Source organism: Tamandua tetradactyla, chromosome 5, assembly GCF_023851605.1.
Source record: "Tamandua tetradactyla isolate mTamTet1 chromosome 5, mTamTet1.pri, whole genome shotgun sequence".
NCBI lineage: Eukaryota > Metazoa > Chordata > Mammalia > Pilosa > Myrmecophagidae > Tamandua > Tamandua tetradactyla.
Window position 1 is genome coordinate 189,731,702 of NC_135331.1, and position 26,295 is coordinate 189,757,996.

Sequence of the window (26,295 nt, forward strand, 5' to 3'; positions counted from 1 at the left end):
AATAAGGAAACTCAGAGAAGGAAAAATTAATAATTATTTGGGATGATGCATTTAAAAATAGATAGAACAGAATTTTGGAAATAAGAATGAGTCCTAATCAATGCTAATATTAAATTTTAAAACCATCCTTTCCCTACCACTTTTAAATAACATGGATAATATCATTAATTTGAATGCTTTTCAACTTTGATCACAATAACTGAACTAAATTATATGAACAATTATCCGAATCCGGTCCCTGGTTGCAGCACAGCGCACTATCTGAAATAAGGACATCTCTATTCTTTAGCTCATTTTGGAATTTAAAATCGCACCAGACATCTTGAACATGGAATCACCTGAATGACAAGTAGCTAGCTACCTCGAATGCGAGGAGACTCCAAATGTTTCTTTTATCATACTGAAGGGCAGCAAAGTAAAATTTAAAATTTGAGACATTTGGAGTCAACACCAAATTTCAGACATTAGCTCTCCACTGGTTGCCTGGGCTCTCAACATGCAGGGTCAGATGCGGAAATTAGTGTGCAATTCAGCCACGTATTCTTAGATTTCCATTACGGTTTCAGGCTTTCAAAAATACAAATATAAAAGATATGAATATTTTCCCATCTAATTCTAAGTTTTCTGTCAAGTTGACTCATTTTTCACAATAGAAGCAAAGAAAAGGTATCTTCAAGTCACTCTTTAGAACAAGGATCTTTTTACAAATTCATGTGTCTGACTTCTGTGCTATGGAAACCCGTTAAAAATCAATGTTGTGTGGCGCTAAACTGACACTAAAAGAATCAAACTAGAAATCCCATAGCCTTTAACCACCTACTAGTGAAAGTATTAGTAAAGCATGTCATGTTTTTCACTTTCCATATGCCCTTGCTCCTAACACACAAATACTAACGATATACACAAGCATCATTGCTTACTGCCGCTTACCAAAAGATGAGAATACACCACATTGGTCAAATGGTCAAATCATGATTACTTTAAGTAAAAAATATCTCATGCTAAACTTAATAAAAATCACCTTTACTAGAACATTTGAGAAAGGAAAAGAGATTGGAACAAAACACTATAAAAATCTGTCACCCTATTTCCCAAATAATTTCTAACTCTGCCCCTTTGCCAATCATCTTCAGTCCATTTGGAGGTGAGAAGGAGTATTTGATTCACCACCTATTTCCTATATATTCTGCAGTCAGCCCCACAGCTCTGACTTCAATTAAACAATTTTATTATTAATGTTTAGAAAAGTACCCAGTGCCTTTATGTGAAGACTGTGCTGGGGCTGCAGCAAACAGACAGCCCTGAAGGAACTACAGTACCATTACTCATTGCACAAAAGCTGAAAACTCTGTAGTAGCATTGCACAATGCCACCTGACAATGGAGAGAGAGAGAGAGAGCTTTCCGCCCCGCGATAAGGGAAGAATCCCTGGAGGAAGTGGCATATCTCCCTCTCTAATTGTTCTCAATCTTCTGTCTAATCTTCTGCCCCACCTAAGCTACCCCCATCTGGGGGTTTATCCATGCAAGCTGCTCCCCATCGCGTACCTGGTCCGCATGCTACCCAAACTCAGCCCAGCCTAACCTCCTGCTGACCTCCAGAACCCAAGCTTCAACCTTCCCTGGACACTTCTACTTGTATGCCACGGTCCCCCCTACCCCACTCTTACAATCCCTCCTGCACTATTAGTTGAAATGAAGGACACCAGCAGGTGTATACTCATTCAGATGCAAACCTAGTGTTAGTTTTGACTTCCTCCTTTCTTCATATATTATTGGGTAAACTGGGCCCAGGCAAGGGGGTTCAGCTGTTCACCAACTACTAACATCTCACAATTCCCCAAATAAGCAACAATCCCACTCCATGCTGTTACGACACATTATAACAACTTCTCCCACATTTCCATCTTACAAACTCCGGCTGTCCTTCAAAGTTAAGGTCTACCTTCTCTTGAAATGTTTCTTCAATTCTTGCCTAAACCAAGTAGGATTAATCCCCCACCCCCACCCCCACATGACACTGTCCGTGCTCTGGAGTCCCACGCACAGCTGGTTCTGTACCAGGGATTCTTACATATTGTCTCCCGAATATGCAGCCATGTGCTGCTCTGGTGGTTGTTGTAGCTGGTAGGCTCTCTACCCTAGCTGGACCTGACCGAGGAAGTACTGTACCAGGTCGCTGCCCACCCGCAAGGACAGCCCAGCTCAGAATGGAGCCAAAAGGCCCACTGCAGAGGGAAAAGCCTGAAAGAACCCGGGTTCTAGCTGATCGACGGACGAACTGTGAAACCCATCTCTGCACTTCCCAATTACAAAAGCCAACAAATACCCTTATCGTTAAACTAGCTTGTGTCCTCTTACAAAGAAAATTTGTTAATTGTCCAAATTCCTTATGATATTATACACCAAAATTTGCTCTATAGGTGCACCTACTCTGAGCAAGGCTGGGTAAACGGGATGAAATTCATCCCATAGTGCAGCTGCAGGTCTCTGTTATCCATTAGGAAAAAAATAAAATATTAACTGAATGCTTTTTATGTCCAAAGCATTTCAGTAAGGGCTAACAATTGACACTAAAACTTAGAAAACAAAAACTGTGCTTCTCACTTTAAAGAACTTAAAACACAATTGGAGTTTAACAGAAAAATATGATAGGTAAAAAAACATCACTAACAGCTGAGAACAGAAATTGAGCCAATTGTGGCAACAACAGAATTTAACAGAAGTTTACTGTGAATCAGGTTGGTCTTTGAGTAAGACTTTTTTGGAAGGAAAAGATTGCAAGAAAGGTAGAAAAAGAGCAAACCAATCTATAATATAAATTACAAAGTTGGTATTTTCAGACCAAAGTTTGTGCACAGCACGTCTACCCAGATCACATTCTTTATACTTCAATTGTTTTAGAAAATGAGCTTTGGCTCTTTATCCCATCTCTGTAAAAAAGGCTTTGTCAATAAAGATTGGTTTCCACAGCTGAAGAAATTATCATAACTTTAAATGATCTGGAAGCAATGTTAAAGTCATGACCAAGTGAATGGGGTTCGCCATACTTTTTATTTCTTCCTCTGACTGTAGAAACACATAGATCAATACTCTTCAGCATGAGGATTTTGCAGTGAAATTTTCATTTGTAACAAACAGCAATGAAAATGCCTGAAGCATACCCTGTCATTTTTAGTTCAGGAGAAAAGGCACTAACAAACTCTTACCCTCGGGTCGTCTTTGACAACAGGCAATATCATGCCAGCTCCTATTAAAGACCACTCATATCACTGGCCCAAAAATTTCCTTTAAAATTACCATCTTTTTTATCCATGTAACAGGATGTCAGCTTTAAAAGTGCTGATGAGAGAGAGGACCTGTCACCCTACTTAATTTACAGCACAAATTCAACTCAAGACAGCTGACCCCCAAGGCCATGCTTTTTTGGCTAACAAAATTTATTTGGTGGTTATCTGGACAAACAAGAAAATATTTTTCTCTATATTGGTTTTCAAATAAAACATCAAGCAAAGTATCCCTGATCAGTATCAGATGTAGAAAAAGCCCAAATATATTGAAAAGAAAAACCGAAATGCTCATCTACCAAAGTACTCAGATGAAATGTTCACAGATTCTGTATAATACATTCAAAACATCATCATATTCTAAACCAATGTAAGTACACTAAATGGTACTTGTCTTTAAAAAAAAAGAAAAGAAAATGGAAAGAAAGCAAAAATTTTCATTTTTGATTTTCCTTTAATCAACTGTATTGGAGGCAATGCTACATTTCATTAGCCACACTCCTAGTCCCACAGATGTGGGTATCTCCAGGTAATGAAAACCAGGTATTGATACAATGGTAAGATCTATTTGTAGAATAAGCTACAAAAGGGAGAGCAAGTAATGAGAAAAATAATTCTCTTTTAAAATAAACAGGCATAAAACAGCTGTATCAAAAAACAGACTCTATCTATAGAGGGCAACTGGATACAAGCTGGCATGACAGCCTGTCGCGTAAATACCACACAGGGCGCTTTTCCCTATATATATACATATAATTATCAAGTATTCAAAGCCCTCTAACAGCACTGGTGAGAGGCCCATCCCCTCAGTCACAGCAGTCACTGCATGTGGGGACAGTACACCCTGGGCCGGGGAGGGACGGTGAGCAGGTGACCAGCTCAACCCGCCCACATTCCTGGTCCCGAGCACGTCGCGGGTGTCCCCCACACCCCCTGCAGGCTCCTGCTATGGGCAGGCACCAGCACACGGGACAGGCATCTCTGCTCAACACTGCAGTCAGACCAGCTGTTTCTTACTGTTTAATACTTGGTGCTATGAGTTCATGAACTTACATAAATGACAGGAGCAGACTCTGGAGACACAGGAGAAGTTTGAGTGCAAGGAGAGTCATGTCCTGTCTACAGCGGCAAACTACCTGCGATGAGCTCAGGGTCCCGCAAGCCGAGAAGACACAGGAGACTAACAGATCATTTCATGATGTGAGCGAGCCAGAGGAAGAGGGGAGCCCAGCATTGGGAGGCATGGCGTTAAATTCTGGCTTAGTCAATTATTAGATTTTTGGGGTTCCTGGCAATTATGAAATAGTCTCAATTTCAACTTCCTCCTCTGTAAAAGTATTAAAGGTTAAAGCGTTCAAATCAAGTAAATCTTAAAAATGAAGTAACATACATAGAAGACACCTGATGTCAAGCACCGCCAACTATATTACCTTGGCTATGGACGTGGCCGCCGGCCTCCCCCGCCCCGACCCCCCCAGCCTACCACCACCCCACCCCACCCCACCCAGCTCCAGCACTCGCTGTGCTCTCCCCTGCTGCTCCTCTCTTCCCTGTGCCCCCGACGCGACACCTCCACTCTCCCAGGCAACTCTCAATTTCAGATCTTATCTCAAAGAAGATTCACCCACAAAGGCCCTCCTGACACCTCCGATTAATCTCAACCCAGGCTAGATGTTTTTATTAGGGCCTTCCAAAATTCCTCAAGATGCTTGCACTGCTTACAATTATTTTCATCTGCTTGGTGCTTGATAACTTATTCAGCTGAGCTGCTTCCTCTAAGTTTTCACATGGCCGACTTCCTAATTTTTTTACAATTCTAGCTCAATTGTCACCTTTACAAAAAGGCCTTTCCAGAATACTTAAATAAAGCACCAATCCCTTTCACTCTGTCTTCAATTTTCCTCATAGGACGTATTATGACTTGATACTACATTTAAATTTCTGTGTAAATCATGTGCCTAACATAGCTCAATGTTTAGCTCCATATGGAAAGGAACTTAATGTTTTATTGACAACCATACCTCCCGAACCAGGAGAAGTATCTGGAATATAGGAGAACACAGTAAATGTTGAATAAATATAACATACATTGTACACTTGAATTTGTTCCCAGTAATTCACTACAGATATGCACTAATACGTCACAAGCCACCACAATTATTCTACTAACTTTAGATTCTAATATTAAAGAGGACTTCTAAACAGTTCTAATTTTCTAAACTTCTACAAGGGGCCAGAATTCGGGCACATTGGGAGAAAAAAACAAAAAACAAAAACACTAGGCTTTCATACAGGTAAAATTTACAGGCCTACATGGGAACAGAACCTCTGACCCTGACCTCATTACCATAAGGCTCTGAAGGATAAAAGTAGCATCTGCAGGACAGTTTTAAACAGAAAAGTATTCTAACATTCCAGAGCAGTCTAGATGATAACATAGAATAAGGTATTTTATATGCTTCTCCCCATTAGAGCTTTTTAAATCAGATTCCCCTACATAGAAACCCTCATTGGAAAACTGCTTGACACACTTTACAACTGCATTCTTAATTCACCATGAAATCATCAGAACTCTTACGTCGTGATACGAATTTTATAGCGACTTAAACTGTGGCTGAATAATCCGCCCAAATTTCTGAAAAGCTGCTCATGCTCCCAGGAAGCCCTGCCGCCTCCCGCCTGGCGCCCCGCGTCACCTCTCACGATGAGCTGCGCGAAGTTGGACACTCCGGAGCCGCGCTCGGACTGTGTCACACAGCGGTACAGGTCCTGGTCGGCTCTGGTCACCTCCTGCAGGCGGAAGGAGGCGGCGAACCGTCTGTGATTGATGTTCTTAGTCTGAGCCACCGGGATATCCTCTCCATTTCGTCTCTGCAAGCAGAAACCAATCTTTAGAAACATGTTCTTAACCTCTCTGGAAATCCAAGGCACCTCAACAATCAGTATCTGTCATGCATGATTCTGCTGCTAAATTAGGGGAGGCATCTTTGCAGACTCACAGGCATCTACACTGTCGCTGGATCCGATGATGGAAGTGAGAACACGCTGGTGCCCTGTGGAGGGTGGAGGACCCACACCACGGGAACAGCTCCAGTGCTACACAAAGCTGCCACTAGCCCAGAGTCCGTTCACAAGGCAGGTAAGGTCCGCGGGGAAAATGACCCCCGCCGCTCCACCTGCTCCCCTGGAGCCAAGGCACAGGGCTCCCTCATCCTGACCCCACACTGCAGCCACCAAAACACGTGTGTCCCAGCCGAGGCCAGGCCAGGCCCAATGCTCCTGGGACTCCAAATGTGAGCCTGTACCTGCCACAGAACATCAGTCAAATGCAGATGGATAATTTAGAGTCAAACCAGAATTGGCACTTTTCACAATCTTCTATCCTTCTGGCATTAGTGTCAGCCAGTTTACACCATTTCAGAGAATGAAACAAAAGAAGCTCACAGATAAAAGCATAACCCTTCCACTTTCAAAACGAAATACTGAGAAATATATTTATGATATCAGAGTGTCTCACACAAGACTAATAAGCATAAACTATAAAGGAAATGACTGAAGAATGCCACTAAAATGCACTATATATCTTCTATATGCTGAAAGACATCACAAATAAAAATGAGAAAACGAGCCACAAACTGATGTGGAAATAGCCATCCAAGGATATATATTCAGGGTATGTAAAGAGCCTCTACAGTTCAATAAGAAAAATGACAAACAAGCCTATCAAAAAATGGACAGGCCATAACAAGAAAAAACGTCTATGTCCAATAAATATGAAAAGAGATCCTCAGCCTGAATTTGAAAACCAATTGGGTCAGAGACATCACAAAGGGCAAAGAAGAGCTATAACCGAGAGAAAGAATTGGCCATGACCCTCAACCTCAATTCTCGTCAGTGAAATACTAAGTAAAATACTGAGATATCATTTCATGCTGTTAGATATGGGGAACAGAAGCCTTAAAATGACGGTGGAAGTGTGAAGTGTCACGGTCATTTTAGAAAATATGTTAGTATCTTGTAAAGTTGAAGATGCACAAACCTCAGAACCCAGCAATTTCACTTGTGCGTTCCTACATCTGAATCACTTTTGCACAGGTGGTCAAGGAAATATGTGTGAGAACATTCCACTCTGCATTCTCTGTACTATTTACAGATGGGAAACATACAGATGTTCCTGAGTCAGGGGACAGATGAATAAACCGAGGTTCATCCATCAACACAGTATCAACTGAGAGAACCAGGCGCAGCAGTGTGCCGGGAGATGGTCAACAGCCAGTCCTGCCACCAGAAAACTTCATACATAACGTGCTGGTTTAGAGCATTTATTAATTTCTGTACTGTCAATATTCCCACCAGGGCTAATTACAAATTACCAAAGTGATGGTGACCCAGCTCTCAAAATTCCTGAAACCGTAACAATTTACTTTCACAAGCCAGTGCTCATTTTACTATCACCTCCGCATGTATGTTTTAAACCTTGAGAAAGTGTTGCCTAACAAACAAGAATGTAGGATATCGGCTTCTATTAAATTGGGGTAGTGCATACACTAGTGGCAATTTTATTGTTTTCTCTGCTTTTTTGTAGGCTTCAAATACACATAATTCGTACTTTTGTATTTTTTAAAGATACAAATAATGAAGGGGACACCCTGTTTTTTAAATATGTTTTAAACCCTAAGACCTACTTTATCTTTAATCACCCTGTTCCATACCTGAAATTGTACATATGCACATTTACACAGCATATGCATGTATGAGCATGCATTTGTATGCATATATACCTAAGACTTAAGTCCCAGTTATGAATTTACCGTTTCCATTAATTCAGTGCTTTATTCTTTCTCTCCTTACCAACCCATACCATGATTTTTGCACCAAGATTCTCACATTCCTCTGAGTTTATAAATTCATAAAATCAGCATAAATTCTCTTTCCTTATAAATCACATAGACAAAAAAAAAAGGTATTACACTTGCAAATCTTAAACTCCATTTCTTCCAATTTGCACAATTCTCAACAAACTTTCTAATGAGAAGGCAGACCCATGACTTAGCATTCCTTTCCCCTGTGCACACTGTCACCTCATTTTCCTCCATGGTGCCCCCTGCCGCAGTTACTCTCTCAAACTTTCTAGCTGCCATTTATATTTCTCAGCTCTTCCAAAGACCATAACCCCTGCTGCCGCTCTGCCTCCTGACTTCTCCTGGGCACGTGCACACACTGCCACCCACATCTAACACTAGGCCTTTCACAAATCCTCTTGTGAAGAGACTGAGTACCATCACTGTTTCCCTCTCAATAATTACTCCATTCTCTCATCTTAACAGCCGTTCCTCTCATGATATCACTTTAACTGAACTCTTCTCATTTTCCCCTACTACCTTACCTCCCCTCAGGGAAGGCTAACATTATCTTAATGCCTAATTTTCAGACCATTCTTCCACCACCCACTCAATAACCTCTCCGTCTCTGGAATTCCCAGCATAGCCAACCATCATTTCTAGAATCATTATCGACCAAGACAAATTACCCTCTCCACCTTACTCCCATGAGTACTTCCCATGATCCCAAAACCCACCCTGGCCTCAGTGACACGCAACATCCTCCTCCACGATCTCACGGCATCAAGCTCCTGTGCTACGGGTTTCCTCCAGAACCATCCTGCCCACGTAATTCTACGTTGTGTCCTTCAATCCCTGGCAGTCAGTGAGAACTCACTTTCCGGCCCTTTACTTTGGAAGGAGCCATTCAATATTTCACCTAGCCTAAAATAATTCTGGATTCTTTTAACTTTCCATTGTTTTTTCAATGCCAATATTAGATTCACATCATTCCACTGCTTGTACTTCAACACCACTGAGTTTTGCTAGAATAAATTACTTGTTCTTAAGAAAAATCTTTGTTAGCCAACCATGGAGCTCAGCAACTCTTAGATATTCCTACTTGATTTCCACACTGACCCGGACTACGGAACCTGACTCCTCCCTCTCTGTCTCAATTCCAATTTCCTTCAGCATATACATACCCTTTCCATTCCACTTCCAATGTATTATGTCCTAGTTATCACTTCAAAACCTCCATCAAAGATAATCATAAAACTTCTTCACCAGCATTTCTATCATGAATCTCTTCTACCATAATGTAGTTTGAAAATACTATGTACCCCAGAAAAGCTATGTTTGAATCCTGATCCTATCTTGTAGGAGCAATCCTTTCTATTAATCCTGATTTAATACTGTAGGTTTTGGAGAAGCAAAGTGAGGAAGGAGCCCCACAGGAACAGAGGCTGAAAGCAACGGAGCCCAGGAGCAGGGGACCAGCAGATGCTAGCCACGTGGCTGCCCAGCTGACATTTCCAACCCATTCCTTGAATTAACGTATCTTTTCCTGGATGCCTTAGTTTGGACAATTTTACAGGCCTAGAACCATACACTTGTAACTTATTAAATTATCCTTTTAAAAAGCCAGTTCTGGTATATTGCATTCTGGCAGCTTGCATACTAACACACATAATGTGTTCTACACATGTCCTTTTATCTCTCTGAGCACTGAAATTATCCTGATGGTAGGGTTTCATACATTTTTATTTCTTCCAATGCATCTAATAAGTATGATCTTCATTTACTGGGTGCTCAAATACTTTGTTAAAATGAAATTAAATTTGCTGATATTTTGAGAGACAGCATCTTGTAAATCCTCATTATAATAAAGGCTTTAATAACTATTCATTAAAATTAACAATACTATGGAAACTGTGTAAATATAGAAACTCAAGGAGGTCTAGAGATCATTTAGCCCAAACTGTTCATCTTAGAAATAAATATGGAACGATTCGGAAAGATTGAGGGGTCTGCTCAAAGTCACACTGCCAGGAAACCATAAGTTAATTACATTATGTTTATATTTGTGTGTATTAATATACTAGCATAACTTCAAAATACATGCTTAAGTAGGATTTATGCTATTTATATAATTAATAGGTATAGCAGACTTAGGTGTTACTTAGGTCTTGAAAGAAATTAAAAATAAAAATTGTTATACTCATAATATTCAGGTTTATCTTCAATAATCATTTACTAAGCACTTTCATATACATGATAGCAAGACAGCTATTATATCAGTTCATCACTGCCTTTTCATGTGGACCTACTGTGATGGCCATTTCAATTTTAAGAACATAAAATCAAGATTTAGAGAGATTAGAGATATGACATATACCCAGGAAGCAGTAGGATAGAACTCAAAACCCAATCTGATGACACAAATCCAGTAGGCATTCTCTTAAATTCAACCAAAGCTGCTCTTTCTGTTTTTTGTCATTGGATCAGGCAAATGAATTATTTGTGGTTGAGCCTTAATTGATACATTGTCCAATGAGAAAATATAAACTGTTTTACTAGTTATTTTATCTACTCAGCACTCAGTAGCGTGTTATAGTTAAAAGAAGTAATTGACAACATTTGCATTTAAGAAGTCAAGAAAAATGATAACTTTTCCTTTTATAAACCCAAAATAATAGGTCTTCACCTGAAGACAAGTGATCTCTTTAGCAGAGTGGACAGGGCTATGAAGAAGGAAATAAGAATTGATGGTAAATTTCTCTCTTTGGAGGCAGTTCATACTTCTCTGCCTTTACATTCTTCAGTTCCGGATTCTCTGCCCCGTTCCTGTATTTTTATACGATTTCTCCACTGCAAGTATACCCAACTCTAAACATACTGAGAAATGAATCTCACAAATCCATATAATTCAAGGAGTCATAACTTTCATTTTGCTTTATCCTGCTCTTTTTTCTTTTTAATTTCCAGATCCTTGTCACACTTTCTTATTCATTTTTTGTCAAGTACAGGTTGCTACAGCTCGTCATGCTCCAAGTAACCCTTGGTGTGCTGTGACTCCTCTAACAACAGTATTCACCTGAACTCCCCCACAGAAGCAAACCCAGTTCCCTTCATCCCACGTCACCGCCAAGCCCCTTGCTACTCAAACTCAAGGTGTAATGTGCAGACCTGAAGCGTCAGAGCTACCTCCGCTTGATAAAGGGCAGAGACCAGAGCTGAGTCCAGGCCTGCAGAACCTGTCCTTCGCCTTGACTCTGACAGCTGGAGACACACCGTCTAACGCAGCCAGAGGTCCCCTTCCCCTTGGCAGGGACAGGCACACAGATGCCCTGGTTCTAGCCAGTGGGCTACGGCAGGGAGTGTTGAGGCTTTTCTAGAGAAGACTTCTTCACTTCTAAGAAGACACAGGAGAGACCACGTCCCCTATACTTCTTCTCAGTCTGATGCTGAAACTCGAAGAACTGATCTGAAACCATGAGGGTGCCCCAGGGAAGGGGAAAACCAACGTGCTGAGAACAGTGCATCACGGGAGGAAACAGGACTGGGCTCTCAACGGAGTCTCGGACCCGCGCTCACTACTCCAAGAGACCATTCTCTCCGGGTTTTGTCATCAGTGAGATACACATTTCGTTTTCTGTCACTTTCAGCTCTAGTGTCCTAAGTGATACAAACAGAAGTTCAACAGGTATTTGTTCAATTTTGTTTGGAAAGAAAAGGAGACAAGAAAATGTGAAAAAGTCATGTAAATATTTTGCTTCCTAGGATTTGAAAAGCAGTGTTTAAAAATACACTTACTGTCCTAGTCAGCCCTGTTCATTACATGGCTTCAGGCTCAGACCTTCCAAAAGTGAGCACAGATGTTCTTCTAAAGATGTAACAGCCAGCTTGGGGTCACTTTTCTTTTGTTATTTTAAAAAAAACTTTCCTTTTGTGAGACTAAAGCAAAAAATGCATGTTACAAAATTTATATTTTGACTAGTGCATTTCCTAATATAACTATGTAGATAGTTTGATTGGGAAAAAAAGAAACTTTCCTTTTGCTATCTGTTCAAAAACATGCAAACAATTCAGAAATCTTGAAATCAAGAGAACCACAAATAAAACAAAATAATCTATAATCGTAGTATTCCAAGAATAATCTCTAGCCTTGAAGAACTCTAAATACGGTGTTTTCATTTGCTAAAGCTGCCAGAATGTAACACACCAGAGATGGATCAGCTTTTAATAAGATTTATTTAGTTAAAATGTATACTTCTTCAGAGGAAAGGCAGCTAGCTTTCATCTGAGTTTCTCTGTCACGTGGGAAAACACACAGTGGAATCTGCTGGCCGTCTCTGCTGGCTTCTGGGTTCCCACGGCTTTTCCTGGGCAATTTCTTTCTGCATCTCCAAACGTCTGCGCTGAGCTGTGAGTGCCGAGATGAGGTGTGCTGAACTGCTTGGGTTGTGTTGCACTTAGCTCCCTTCTGACCTCTCCCTTGTTGAGCCTCCAGTTAATTAAATTAAACATCACTCATTGCAGAAGGCACTCCCCTTAGCCCACTGCACATGTAATCAGCCGCAGATGAATTTCACGTGTAACGGTTCAAGTCCACAGCAATTAAACAACTGGGCACCATCACCTAGCCAGCTGTCACCTGAACCTAACTACCATGTGTCCATTCCTTGTCAATTTGGCAACTATCGTCAGTCCCACATATAATGCAGTAAATCTTTCCATATACAAAATGCATTTGTTTCATCATAATATCACAAAAGCCTTAGATTATTTCAGTAACAATACAAATACAATATCAACTCAAAAATAGCACAAAATCTCAAAGTCATTTACAGGAATGGTGTGTCCTAAAGCAAAATTGTCCTCTGGCTGTGGACCTTTGAACTCAGAGCAAGTTATCTGCTTCCAGCACGCAAAGGGGGAACGGTCATAGGATCCATCTCCCATTTCCATAGGGAGAAACCGGAAGAAACACAGGGGTCACTGGACCTAAACAATTCCAAAAACCTGGACAAACTCCATTAGATTTCAAAGCCTGACAGTCATTTATCCTTGGGCTTTAGAAAGTGGCAGTCCCACCCTTTAAGGGCCTATGCAGCCACCCACCTAGCTCTCACCAAATGAAAACTTGGGGGACACTGGGGAGACCACCTTTTCCTGAGCTCCACCCTCTCCAGGCATCGGGGCCACATCTGGGCTCTCCGCCATTTCCAGGGCACACGCTCAACCCCTCCATGTGGTGGCAGCCAGGCTCTCCCCAATCTCTAAAGGAATGTGCCCCACCCTCTCCAGGGCCTGAAATGGCACAATTCTACCTGAGCATCAAGGTGGAAGGCCTGTCCTCTACTTCCAAGGCAAACTCACCCTCTCCAAGTGGGTGAGTCCACTCCCCTGACCCAAGGTTTCTAGCCTTCAGACCTTAGCTTTCATGGTTCTGTCTCCAAAGTTATTTTCACTTCAACTTGTCCCTTTTCTGTCCCTTTTAGTCCAGACTGGCAATGGTTCCATTTACACAGATCCCACAGCAGTCTTGTTGGTTCTCTATGCAGAACGCTGGGACCATGCCCATCAGACTACAGAACTTTCCATGAATCCTTTCTGGATAACTCCATCTCAAACCCTCACTTGTCCTGCAATGGCTGACTGCTTCCATGACCGGTTCAATTCTCACATGGGGCTCTATTCTTTGTGGTCTCTCTGGAAGCACAGAATTTTCCAGACCTATCAACTTCTGGTTTCTTTGTACACAAGAGTTCAGTCTTCAATTTATCACTTTCCTGTCACATTTCACCACAAGCTTCAAAAGAGCAGCCAGACTGCATCCTCCACACTAAGTTTGGAAACTTACTCTGCTAAGTACCCAAGTTCACCACTCTCAAATTCTGCCCTCCATGCACAAAGAATGCCTTCCCTCCAGTTTCCAATGACACATTCATCATTTCTGTCTTAAGTCTTATCAGAAGTTTCCCTCAACTCCACATTCCTACCAAGAGTCTCTGCAAACAATTCACAACTCTTCCAAAATCTTCCCTTAATCCATTTTAAAAACCATTCCAACATGGTAATTTGCAAGCTGTAGGTTGACCCCACTTCTCCAGTACCAAAATCTGTTTTATTTTGGTAAAGCTGCCAGAATGCAACACACCAGAGATGGATCAGCATTTAATAAAGGGATTTATTTAGTTAAAAATCTATACTACCTCAGAGGAAAGGCAGCTAGCTTTCATCTGAGTTTCTCTGTCATGTGGGAAGGCACAGAGTGACTTCTGCTGGCTTCCTTCTCCTGAATTCTGTGTTTCAACAGCTTTCCCCAGGGTGATTCCTCTCTGTATCTCCAAACCTATGGGTCTGAATTGTGCTGGGTTGTGCTGAGCTCCTTCTCTCTCTTCTTTTAAGCCTCCAATTAATTAAGTTAAACCTCACCCATTGTGGAAGGCACTTTCCTTAACCGACCGCAGATGTAATCAGTGATAGATGAATTTCACATGATGATTCAAGTCTACAAAAATAGAACTAGGCACCATCAACTGGCCAAGTTGACACCTAAACCTAACTACCACATATGGCCTTCAAACTTCGGCAGAAGGGAACAAATGGTGGCAAATTATATAATTCTGGTGTAATCCAGGGTAAAAATAAAGTCTACTAGGGATGACAAATTCCTAAAGTTCTGAACCATTCATGAAGTGCAACAAACAAAGTCAGTCATCTAACAAAGAAAAATAATTCTAACCTAAAAAGAAAAGGTGCCTTTGCAGAGTGAGGAGAAGACAGCTGAGAGGAGGGGCCCCTCAGAGAGGGGGCGAGTGAGCATGGACACACATGTGGCCTGGAGGACACCCACTTCTGCTCCTGAGTCTACCAAAGGTTAGCTTCACAATTTCTCATTACTTTTCAAGTATCTACCTTTTCAGCTAGAATTGAGTATGTCACCATTTACCTGCTATTTCAGTAGAAACAGCAGTCAGTTAAGACTATTAGGTGAGACAATATCTGCAAAAGTACACATTATACAGATCAATAACAGCAATATGAATCGGACAGTAAACAAACAATATTTAAGCAAATAATACGACTGTGATGGTCTTTTGATGTATTAAGTTGGCTAGGCGATGACAGCACCCAATTACGCAAACACTAACCACAGCCTTGCTGCAAAAGCATTTTGTAGATGAGATTAAAGTCCATATTCAGCTAACTTCAACTATGGAAGACTATAGAGACAGTCTGGGTGGGCCTTATTCAATCAGCTGAAAGGCAGTAAGAACAGAGGGGAAGCTTCACTGAGATAGAAAGAAATTCCACTTGTTATACAGCAGCTCTGACCTGTGCCAGAGATTTCCAGCCCTCCCTTCCTACTGACCTGCCTTAAGGACTTCAGACTTGCCTAGACAGCAGCAATAATTGGATATTCCATTTCCTTACAATAAACCATTGATTAGAGAGATAGATTAATAGACAGACAGATGGATCTCCTACTGGTGCTACTTCTCTTGACTGAACCCTGACTGGAATAGATGTTGTACTGAAAGGGGTTCTGGATGAAAATTATCTTAAGGCTTAGTTTTCTGGATAGTCTGCATTTTCTGGAATTCATACTCCAACCTGATGAGATTTAAAGGCACGAATGACTCTGTTTCCATTGTTAAAGAGAACACCGGTAGTCCATGATGGGATACAGTAACAGAGATACGCAAAATATCACCATCGGATACGCTTGTACAAATGCCCATGGAAAGGAAGGTTCTGTGAAGTTGAAACCTTAGAATATTTCAGTCAAGCTAATGAGTAAACAGCATTAGGTAGTTGCTCCAAAATGCGCTACAGAAAGTAAGGGATATAAAACATGCAAGTTTACAATTATAAAACTATACTATTCATGGCAAAGGGCGAAGTTAAAGAGAGCAATAAAACCATTAGCTCTGCAGAATCTGAATGGCTGGTGACAGTCGCATAGTTTTACAGCCTTTCTGAGTGCCAGATATAAGCAGAAAGAATAACTAGAGTAAAGAAAGGGAAGGCGCAGACAAGTGTGCAGATAAGAAGAGAATAAAAAAAGTTTCAGAAAACAAGCAGCTATATCTTTGCAAACAAATTAAGAAACAGTAGTGGAAACTCAGGAAAGTTTTCCTGAATCCCACCTCAGTCAAAATTTCAAGAAAACCTATTTCACATAAAAACAAACAACTTACAAGTATCAAGGTCAAATCCCACGAAGAGTTACTATGAGGTGAAAACAAGGAGCAGATCATGCCTCAAGCCAATGAGAGCACGCCAGAAAAGCACGCCCACAAAACTAATCGAAACTGCAACCTATTATTTCAAGATAAGCTAAAGACATTAAGAAAATGAATCAAGACATGAAAGTACAATATAAATTTGAATTTTTAAAAACTCAGAAATGAAGTGATGATCTCAAATTAGAAATGAAAGAAAATATCATCTTAGAAATTATGATTAACTAGAGTAAATATATGCAACAGGTAACCCTTAAGCAAAACAGAGGTGGGAAAAAAAAGAAATTAAAAGATATTTAAATAAAAAGAATAAAAATAATTTGAGAGATAGTGATCCCAAATTAATAGTATAAAAAGATCAAGCATAGATATAACAGAAATCTCTAAAAAAGAAAAAAAAAGAAAAAGAAAAAGAAACACAAGCAAGAGAAGGCAGAAATAAATTGAAAATCATAACTTAAAAACAATCACCTTTTCTGAAATTAATCAAGAAAAAGCTTTAAACCACATGAGGAACACATGACATACCTGAAAAAAACAGCCCAGAAGAACCAACAGTGATACAGATTCTAATAAAAATCAAGAGTTTAAAGAAATAGAAACTAATAATAATCCTTTGGATACCTGGAAAGGGTTTAGGGGGAAAGGTGCATGACCTTTGTGGGAAAAAAACAACTAGATTATCATCACATTTCCACAGCACCATTACATCCAGAAAAAGAAACAGTCAACCAGAGATTTAAGTTGCTCAAAAAAAAAGTGCGGACCAGGGATCTTATATTCTTCAAAACTGACACCAATGAAGAGCATGAATACACATTGATCAATATGCTAGAACTCAGGGAATTTTGTTCCCATGAGCTGTTCTGAGGAATCTACGGGAAAACAAGTTTTCAGACAAACGAAAAGGACCAGAGAGGCACTGAAACATGGACGGAAGGTGAACATTTAAAACATACCTAATCCACAGAACTCAGAGAAAAAGGGGTGAGTGGGGAGAGTACGTCATGGGACAGCCGCATACTCCGACAGCGGAGAAGGGTGCCCGTGTTACAATCAGGAGCCGAGGCTGGGCAGGGCACCCGTAAACGGTTTACTGCTCTGAGGACTCGCAGGGGCAGCACCAGTGCTGCTATTCAGAGGTGACGGTAGGCAATGCAACGTAAGACAGAGGAGTCATTATGGGAAACCACTTCCTTCCTTCCCTTGATAGCCAAGAACATCAGTGTGAGGAAAAGATAACAGAAGACGGAATACAGAAAAGGTTAAACAAAATTCTTTGGTCTTGAATTTAAAGCATCAACATGAACTCGTTACTATTTTATCATTCATTATATGCATGCATTCCTTAGCTCTGTTCACAAAAAAGGCCTAGTAAGGAGTAGCCCTCAGCACCCGCATTGCAATCTTGAAATACAATTTCTCAATGAAACACACCAGGCAATGGGGGAGAAATGGCTAACCCTGTGTCTGGAAGAGGAAATACACCAGATGACGCTGGAGCATCTTAAATACCAGCAAGCAAAGCAGGTGGCAAAGACGACTGATGTCGTGGCAACAGGACACAGGGCACAGCGTAAAGAGGCTCCCACTGGCCAAAATGAGACAAATTGAGCTTTCATAACAGTAATAATTGCACTGGGTTGGCATTCATTAAATCTGTTTAAATCCATGAGTTCATAATAACATTTCTTTAAAAAACCAATCAGTCACCTTTGGAGAATAACAGGGAACTAACCCCTTATCTTGAGAACTAGTAAATAAAACAAATATCAAGCATGCACCCTCCCTTTCTTAATGAACTGAATCACTGGGTAACACATAGTACGTGATGGGGAGTTTTAATGAATGCAGTGTCACCACATTTATTTCTTGGAAAGAAAGAGTAAGATCTCCCAAGAATATTAGATATGAATAAAGCACACACATCCAGGCACTTCATATGACAAAACAAATGAACGTGGGGAAAACGGTATATTGCATAAGAGTGAGCTCTGGAAAACTGACTAGGCAGCATTTGGAACAGTTGTGAGATCTATTTCATCAGTTATAATTTTTGTGCCCTCAAACGAATTCCACATTTTTTCAATCATGCTTCAGATTTCGGCCACCGCATGGTGACGGTCACACAGAGTGCAGGGACAAGGCGAGGGCACCCCTGAACAGCTAAACGCCGTGTAGTCAGAGGTCTCAGTGCCGCCACCTTCACTGACCCCCAGTTGGACAGGTGGCAGCGCCGGGAGGTCAGCCCCTCGGTGCTTGTTTTTTTAGAGTAATCTGCATCTAATTTGACTAACTTTATTTCCTAATTATTACTCTCCAGCCATTGCTTAAATTATCTGTTGCTTTACCGAATAAGCAAAATTAAAAAGAAATAATGGAAACAGAATATCACAATTTATAACCCCCATGAATGAATATGGATATTAAGCATCAACGGCTGCCCAGATCACAAGGCAACCAGAGACACCGTGTGCCTCCTGAAACCATCCCAAACAACCCCCCGTTGTTACAGGAACAACGTTACAGGAACACACAGCAAAGAGGGACGCGCTGGACTGAAGGGCCACGAGAACGTGATGGCCTTGGGGGGTCAACAGATAAACTGTGAGGAAAAGGCATGGAGACAAACCTACAGATTAAGAGACTCAATAAGACACGTAGTTTTTAAAAACTAGGCAAGACTAAACCATGGTGTGTTAGACTTGCGTATGTGCGTGGGGGGCACTATTTTATAAACACTCACGAAAGCTGGCGGCGAGGATTCCAGTTATCTCTAAGGGCAGGCACCAGATTAAAGCCCCAGTGGTCCCTGCGCTGTCTGGCGGGGTCTACCTTACAGAAACTCAGGAGTCGTCCTTTATTATTGCATGGTTTTCTACAGCTATGCTTTATTTTTTGAGAAAATGATTGTTTAAATATTAGATCTCTCTTGGAGACCACATCTCAGAAGGAGGAAATGGAGCCATGCCCAAAGCCCCTGCACTGGAACCCTGGTCCTAGGAGCTAGGCGGAGAGTGGAAGTGCTCGGTATGGCACACCTGGGGACCTGGGGAGTGACAGCTCTGCAGACAGGCGGGAGGGCGTAATGCATGCAGAGGAAGAGACGTGAATTGCTGTTTATTGATATCGATGAGAAGTAATCCTTGCGCCTCGATGATTGCCAGGCTTTTACAGTCATACTCCAGAGACTGAGAAGAATGGAAAAGAATATTCGGACCATTATTCATTTATAATCAATTATGTATTCTGTGGACATGAAACTCAGGGTTTATAAATTATTGAAGAAGAGAAAGAATGTACTATATCTTTAAGGCATTGACCTCTTTATGGTAGAAAGCCACATAAAACCAACCAAAACGACCTCGGGGATATTTAACAATCCTTAAAATTAATTACAATTAAATTTACAGGTGCTCATGGCTACATGCAATCATACCCAAAATGCCAGGACTAAAAGATAAACATTAAAATCTATGATGCACGGTCAGTGATTTCACCTGGAGACCTCTGAGCAGAATTAGTTTTTAGAAGCCACAAAGGAAGACATAATGCTGTGAATTCGAATAAACCAAGGTCCCAAAGAAATATAGGAACGAGTAGAGTGATATCTATTAGCTACCAAATAAAACATGGTCTCAAGTGAGGCAGAATTAATTATAAACTAGCGTATATACAGAAAAATCACTGCTGCATAACTAAGGATAGAGAGAAAATTAGAATTGAATAGTAGACAAGTGCTCATCTGTTGGTTTTAGTCTAGACCAGCTTACGGGGTTTAGGAAGCAGATCCACAGTGTACACAATTCCGTGACACCACTCTCACCCTATGAGTCAAAGAAGAGACAGGCAAAGCTATAGACCCCTCAGCCTTACCAAGGATGAATTCTCCACCATGCTGGAGTCTAATCTGGCCACAAGCTTCAAACTGTCCAGGTACACATTTATTAGGACTAAGAAGTCAAAAGGATTTGAATTGTCTCCTCTTGTCTCCATCCTATTCAGGATAACTTATATAGCAGTTATGAAGGCAGAAAAGGGAAAATGGGAAGCAAATGGGTCCATCAGGCGCATCAGTGCCAGGATGGGGAGCAAGAAAACAAACTCAGAGACGGGCTTCAAAAACAAACTTCACGGAAATTTCAAAAGTCATCCTTTTAATTTCATTTTCAAGTCTTCCCAAATTCTGTCAACTGCTGCTGGTTGCAAAACAATCCAGTAGGAAACCCCACTGTTGTATTTAACTTGCCTCTCTCCTTTGCCCCTCACATGTTCTCCAATTCCACTTGCACTGTCAAACCCTAGCCCTTTACTTGATGTCCGCCATGAACTGTACCCATCTCTACAGCCCGTGCGAACCTTCCACTTCCAGAGCATCCTTCTCCTTACCTACCTGCCCCACTTCCACGTAAGACACAGGCTGCTTTCCACCATCCTAATCTGCACGAATAGCCAAGCCCACTTCATCTTTGCTTATTCAAGTCCGGTATATTCTTTGCATCTTCTTCAATGATTTCAGCAAACACGACCTTCCCTGCTGCTCTCTCGCTCATCTCTGAAGCAGCACAACATCTAGATTCTGCCCCGTCTTCTCCTCCTCATCGCTGCAGAATCGTAGCCTCAAGGCTGAAAGGATCATAAAAAGCCTGGTCCTTGTGTCCTCTGTGCCTCTGGCAGACGCTTCTCATGATGCTGGGACATTCACACTGTTTGTAGTTTCGCTATTTCCTCAAACAGCTCGTTCTACTTTCCAACAGCCTTAACAAACTTCTTTCTCATAAGCAGCTTATGTCTCTAACTACTTAACTTCTACAGAATTACTCAAAAAAAATTAAATCCCTCTGGTACATTCCCAACATTTTAAGACCCAGTCTCCCCCAAACCACAACATGTATTTATACCATGCCCTTAAGTCATTCTGATGTCACTCCTTCAAGGTGACTCACTGCAGTAGACTTTGCAAAAAAAAAAAAAAAAACAGAACCAACAAGATATACATTTAAATATTAAGGGATACTTTTCTTTAATATATACAGGAATTGGTTAACACAGCCCTGGGGAATGGCAAGTCCAGACGCCACAGGCAGGCTGTAAGTTGGGAACTCAGTGACACTGAATTCTGCAGGAAAAGGCAGAAATTGGGAGCTCAATAAAGGTGAAGACTAATCCCCCAGGAGAAGCTGGCTGGCTTTGGTAGAGTTGGACACTCTTCTCCCTGACGGCTGAGAATCACCAGCTCTCCCTTCACAGCCTTCAGCCGACCGGACGAGACGTCTCTCACTGCTGGAGGCAATCTCCTTTGCTGGCTGCAGGGGTGACCAGCCATAGAGGCCATCACCTGACTGATTCAGATCCACAAAATATTCTTATAGTAACAACCAGGCCTGTGCTTGCTGGCCCAGGAACTTTATCATCACACTCACTGTCCTAGTAATTATACGCTGCTTTTTGTAATATTCTACTATTTCAGAAGGGTATCAGCCTTTCCAAAGGACATTCAGCTAGAAAATGAAAGAAGTGTGACCTGGCTCAGACACTGAAATACTTTTCACTATAACTCATTTGTTTATTTCATTTCTTCATGATACCTAATGTGAGCTGGTCACATACTACATGTTTAATCAATTTGGTTTTGAAAACTTCCTCTGAAATTAGTTTTCAATGACTTGTCGCCTATAACTTGTATGCTTCTAGACACAGATTAGTTTCTTCAGAGAAATTAAAACCTTGCCTATATTAAATGCAAAGTTACCAAATTCATTTCTCACAAAGAAAGAGTAAAAGCTCCCAAGAAAATTAGACATAAATAAGCCCCAAACATCCAGGCACTTCATATAACAATATAAATAAGCCTGGGGAAAATGGAATGCTGCATCAGAAAGCGCTCTGGAACAGCGACTGGGAAGCATCTGAAACAGTCATGATCTATCTCAATAGTTAAAATTTGTGTACCTTCAAACGAATTCCACATTTTTCAGTCGTGCTGCAGACGTCCACTGCGGCACGGTAACGGTCACACACAGTGCAGGGACAAGGTGAAGGCACCCCTGGACAGCTAAACGTCGTGTGGTCCGAGGTCTCAGTACCGCCACTTCACTGACCCTCAGCTGAACAGGTGGCAGTGCCGGGAGGTCAGCCCCTTGGTGCTTGTCTTTTAAGAGCAATTTGCATGTAATTTGACTCATTTTACTTTCCAATTATTACTCTCCAGCCATTGCTTAAATTATGCGTTGCCCCATAAGGAATGACATTTCCTCTGGCTGAGAAAGTAGTGCCATCACAGTAAGTGGGCAGTGACCATCACGAGGGCACAGGGTGGCTGGCTCTCTCTTCTGGCAGGTCCACAGCAATCACAGACCAGCCCGCTCGCCACCGCCTAGAGGGAAGTCTGCATGGGACAACCAGTCACGCCTCACACAGCCTCACTTCAATTCACCAAAACAAACAGTGCCACCAAAACCTCCCTGCAAATCCCCTACTGTCAGTAACTCTGCTGGGAATTTCTCTGTTCAATTCGATGATGTACGGCTGCCAAGCTCCGCAATGACGGATGGAGTCATTAGCAGTTTAGTTTCTACCCTGAACCTCAAGCCAAAGCATACGGTCTGACAGATGTTCCATCGATGGCTCCATCTGATGCACTTTGGGCCTTCACGAAAGATTACCACTTTATAACTTACAGTCCAATCCCAGTTTCAAACTTTTCTCATGCTCAAAAGTTAGAAGGTGATCCAAAAAACGAACACTCGGGGCATGTTTTTCCCCCTCCTACATTTCAGCTTAGATTTATGATTACAAATGATTTCAAATGGAGAAGATGGACGGACATGCAGGCAGTGCTTGAAGGGCAAAGCATTCCCATGGACATTTAGCACCGCCAGTAATTCAGGGATGTGATAAACTGCTTCATGTGCTCACTCTTCGTAATTTTTTGTATTCTATTAAAGCAAAGTTATATATAGGGCATTGGACACGTCATAACTTTTGACAAACAAACATGTATACACACACACATAGAAGCAACGGCCTAGCGGAGATGTGGGACGTCATCGCGGAGAGCGGGGCCTGCCTCTCTTCCAGAAACTGGTATCAGTGGAACAATGCAATGCGCCTCCTCCTGGGGTCTGCCTTCTTCCCAAACCTATAATGTGTGTTGATGAGATCTGTCCATGCTGTTGCATGTATCAGTACTTCATTCTCTTTTATTTCCTGGGAACGTTCATAGCTTGAATGACACAAATCGATGACCCACTCCCATTAATGTTTATTGAGGTTCTTGAAATTACTGGTTGTGATGAATAATGCTGTTGTAAAACGTTTTTGTAGAGATCTCTGTGTGAGCACACATCTTCATTTCTCTTGGGTGAATATCTAGAGGTGTAACTGGTGGGGCGTACTTTACTTATCTACTCGTTTATTCACCTTTTCCAGAGATTACTTCATCTACTGTTCTGGTTAATGAATTGTAATAAAGAAAAATGACTAATATTTTTAACCCACAGAAATGTATAACTTATTTCTTTCTTTTTTCTATGAGAAAATTTACCTGCTATTTCTCAGGAATATAACCTGATATTTGTTTCTATTATTTATTTCAGTATAAATTATACTTCATAATTTCATGTGGGATCTCATTTCCTAACACCTGTATTTTACCACAAGCCTTGAGTTATGAATGACAAATACTACTGGCAGTTTCTTAAGAACACAATTAATAAGGCTTAGTTGAAAAAACTGTTTCAAAAATTGAAAAACATCTGTTCATGATGAGGAAATATTTTGCGAACTGTAAAGTGACAAATGATGTTGTGTTTGTATCTAGATTACATGTTGCTTCCGTGAGCTTTAGGATATTAGGATAGTCAAGGAATTTGGAAATTTTCTAAGAGTAACTAAGGACTTTATCCTATCTCTTATCCTAAAGGAATGAATAGCTTTCCACAACACACTTTTTAAAACCATGTTTCATAAAACCACACAATTTTACTGTATTTCTAGCTTGCTGGCATTCAACAGAATTTCAGGAATGTTCACCCTTGATGCTTTATGTATCACTACTTCATCTGGCACGCAACAGGAGGTCAATTTAGGTTGCACATTTTGCTTTTCTTTGCTCCATTTTTCAATTTACCCAATCTGTACGTCATTTTAAACAATTAAAACAAAATATATACCTAGCCTAAAGACAAGAGTCACATGACAGAATTTGTGCTCTAAATATATTTCCACATACAAATTAATGTAAAGCATCTAATTCTATTGGGTATTTCACCCAGTACCTTTATTAATAGTTATAGGGTATCATTTTTCCTTTAAAATAGAAAGCTGACAGTTTTGCTAGTTTTGTTATTTCACCCATATTAAGATAACATTTTACTGATGGAGATAACATTGCACTGATGGAAGTTCAATATTATAGATCAGTAATTTGTCGGACATAACCAGTTGATGACCACTTTTTATTTCAACTGGCTCTGACAGGTCTAACAGCTACTCTATTATTCCATTACTTCCGTGGCCTTTTACTGAGTTGCTACGAGTACATTTATTCTTGGTACATTCAGCAGATATTTCAAGCAGCTGTTCTCACAATTATACTTAATTTAAGGGACCATTTTGCCCCCACAAAACTAATGACATAAAAAATTTTCATTCTTTCATCAAACAATACAAGGTGATGAAGCCTATGGTTCAGTCCATCAAAAATAACGTAAAGAACTAGTTAAGGATCTTACAGCCGAAAGGGATATTTTAGTTTCTCTCCAACATTTTTCCTTTTATCGATAAGGCCTGGAAGAGTTGCATGAATTCACTAAGCCAACACAATTAACCAGGAAAAGGATGAGGATGAAGAATGGAGTCTCCTGGTCTCTAGGGCGCTGTTCCACCCCAACTTGAAAGAGGCTGACGCCGACATGCAGAGGGTTAGTAGAGGCACTAAGCAGCCGGGACCCTTCCCGCTTTGATGTGATCTTGCTACTCTTTATATAAATACATATCATAGCATAGATGACCAATCTTATCGGTTCATTATTAGAAAGCATTATTATCAATTTTTTTGAATTCTAAAACTCCCCAAAGTAAGCAAATAATACTTTGAAATATTCTTTGAACACTGATAAGAGTGATTTCAAGAAGAGATTAAAGTAACTTATGTGGTATCACTAAAAAAGACAGAAGAGCTTCTGATAAACAAGATGGGCGTGTAAATGACTGAGAACTTGAGCAGCACCAGTGTCAAAGTCGAAGAGAAATACATAAAATTCACCTTCCCGAGGAAAATGCAAAGACACGGAAGGGAGAAATAAGAAAGCAGAACAGCGGTCTCAGAGAAGGCTCTCCCTCATCTTTGCTCAAAAAACAGCAGGAGGGAAATTTTAAGGGACCCTGATGAAATGAGCCAGCTCACAAAGGAGGAAACAAACACACAAAAGATGAGCAGTATTTTGACTGTGACCATCAGACCAGCAGCGTCCAGAGGAGTCTTTGTTGCCACCGGCAGCTGGTATCTAAGGATACAAAACCCTTTTTATCTCAACGTCACATTAACTCCTGGGGAAGAAAACCAGGGGCGGCTGCAGAGCCTCTGGCTCTCCAAGGCAAAACTAAACGAGACACAACTCAAGCCAAATGCCCGATGCGTTCCCCTCTAAATGAAAAATAACAAGGCAAGTAATTAGTAAATATGCCTAAAAACATTTTAAAGCTAATTATTTACTCAGGTCAAAAGGGAGAAAAGGGAGGCAGGAGAGTCTGCCTTGATATTTAGCTGATGAAATAGACGGAACATCATACAGTAACTCTCCATGAAGAATTATCTCACACTCCAATACCTATATGGGAACTTAGCATGGTTGTAGGAAAAAAAGGGGGGTTGCATTTTCTTTTTACATTTAGGAACAAAAGATCATATCCTGGCACCTGCAAATCAAAT

General features: G+C 40.9%; 1 protein-coding gene across 9 annotated transcripts in view; it reads right to left on the reverse strand.

The window, feature by feature from the left end:
* Positions 1 to 26,295, reverse strand: part of PTPRK (protein tyrosine phosphatase receptor type K) — a 587,191-nt gene that overhangs the window by 274,028 nt on the left and 286,868 nt on the right. For all 9 annotated transcript variants that reach the window (XM_077162868.1, XM_077162867.1, XM_077162866.1 and 6 more), the window contains one exon: positions 5,983 to 6,157. In XM_077162868.1, the coding sequence (XP_077018983.1) occupies positions 5,983 to 6,157 (175 nt within the window). The remainder of the gene's footprint in view (positions 1 to 5,982; positions 6,158 to 26,295) is intronic.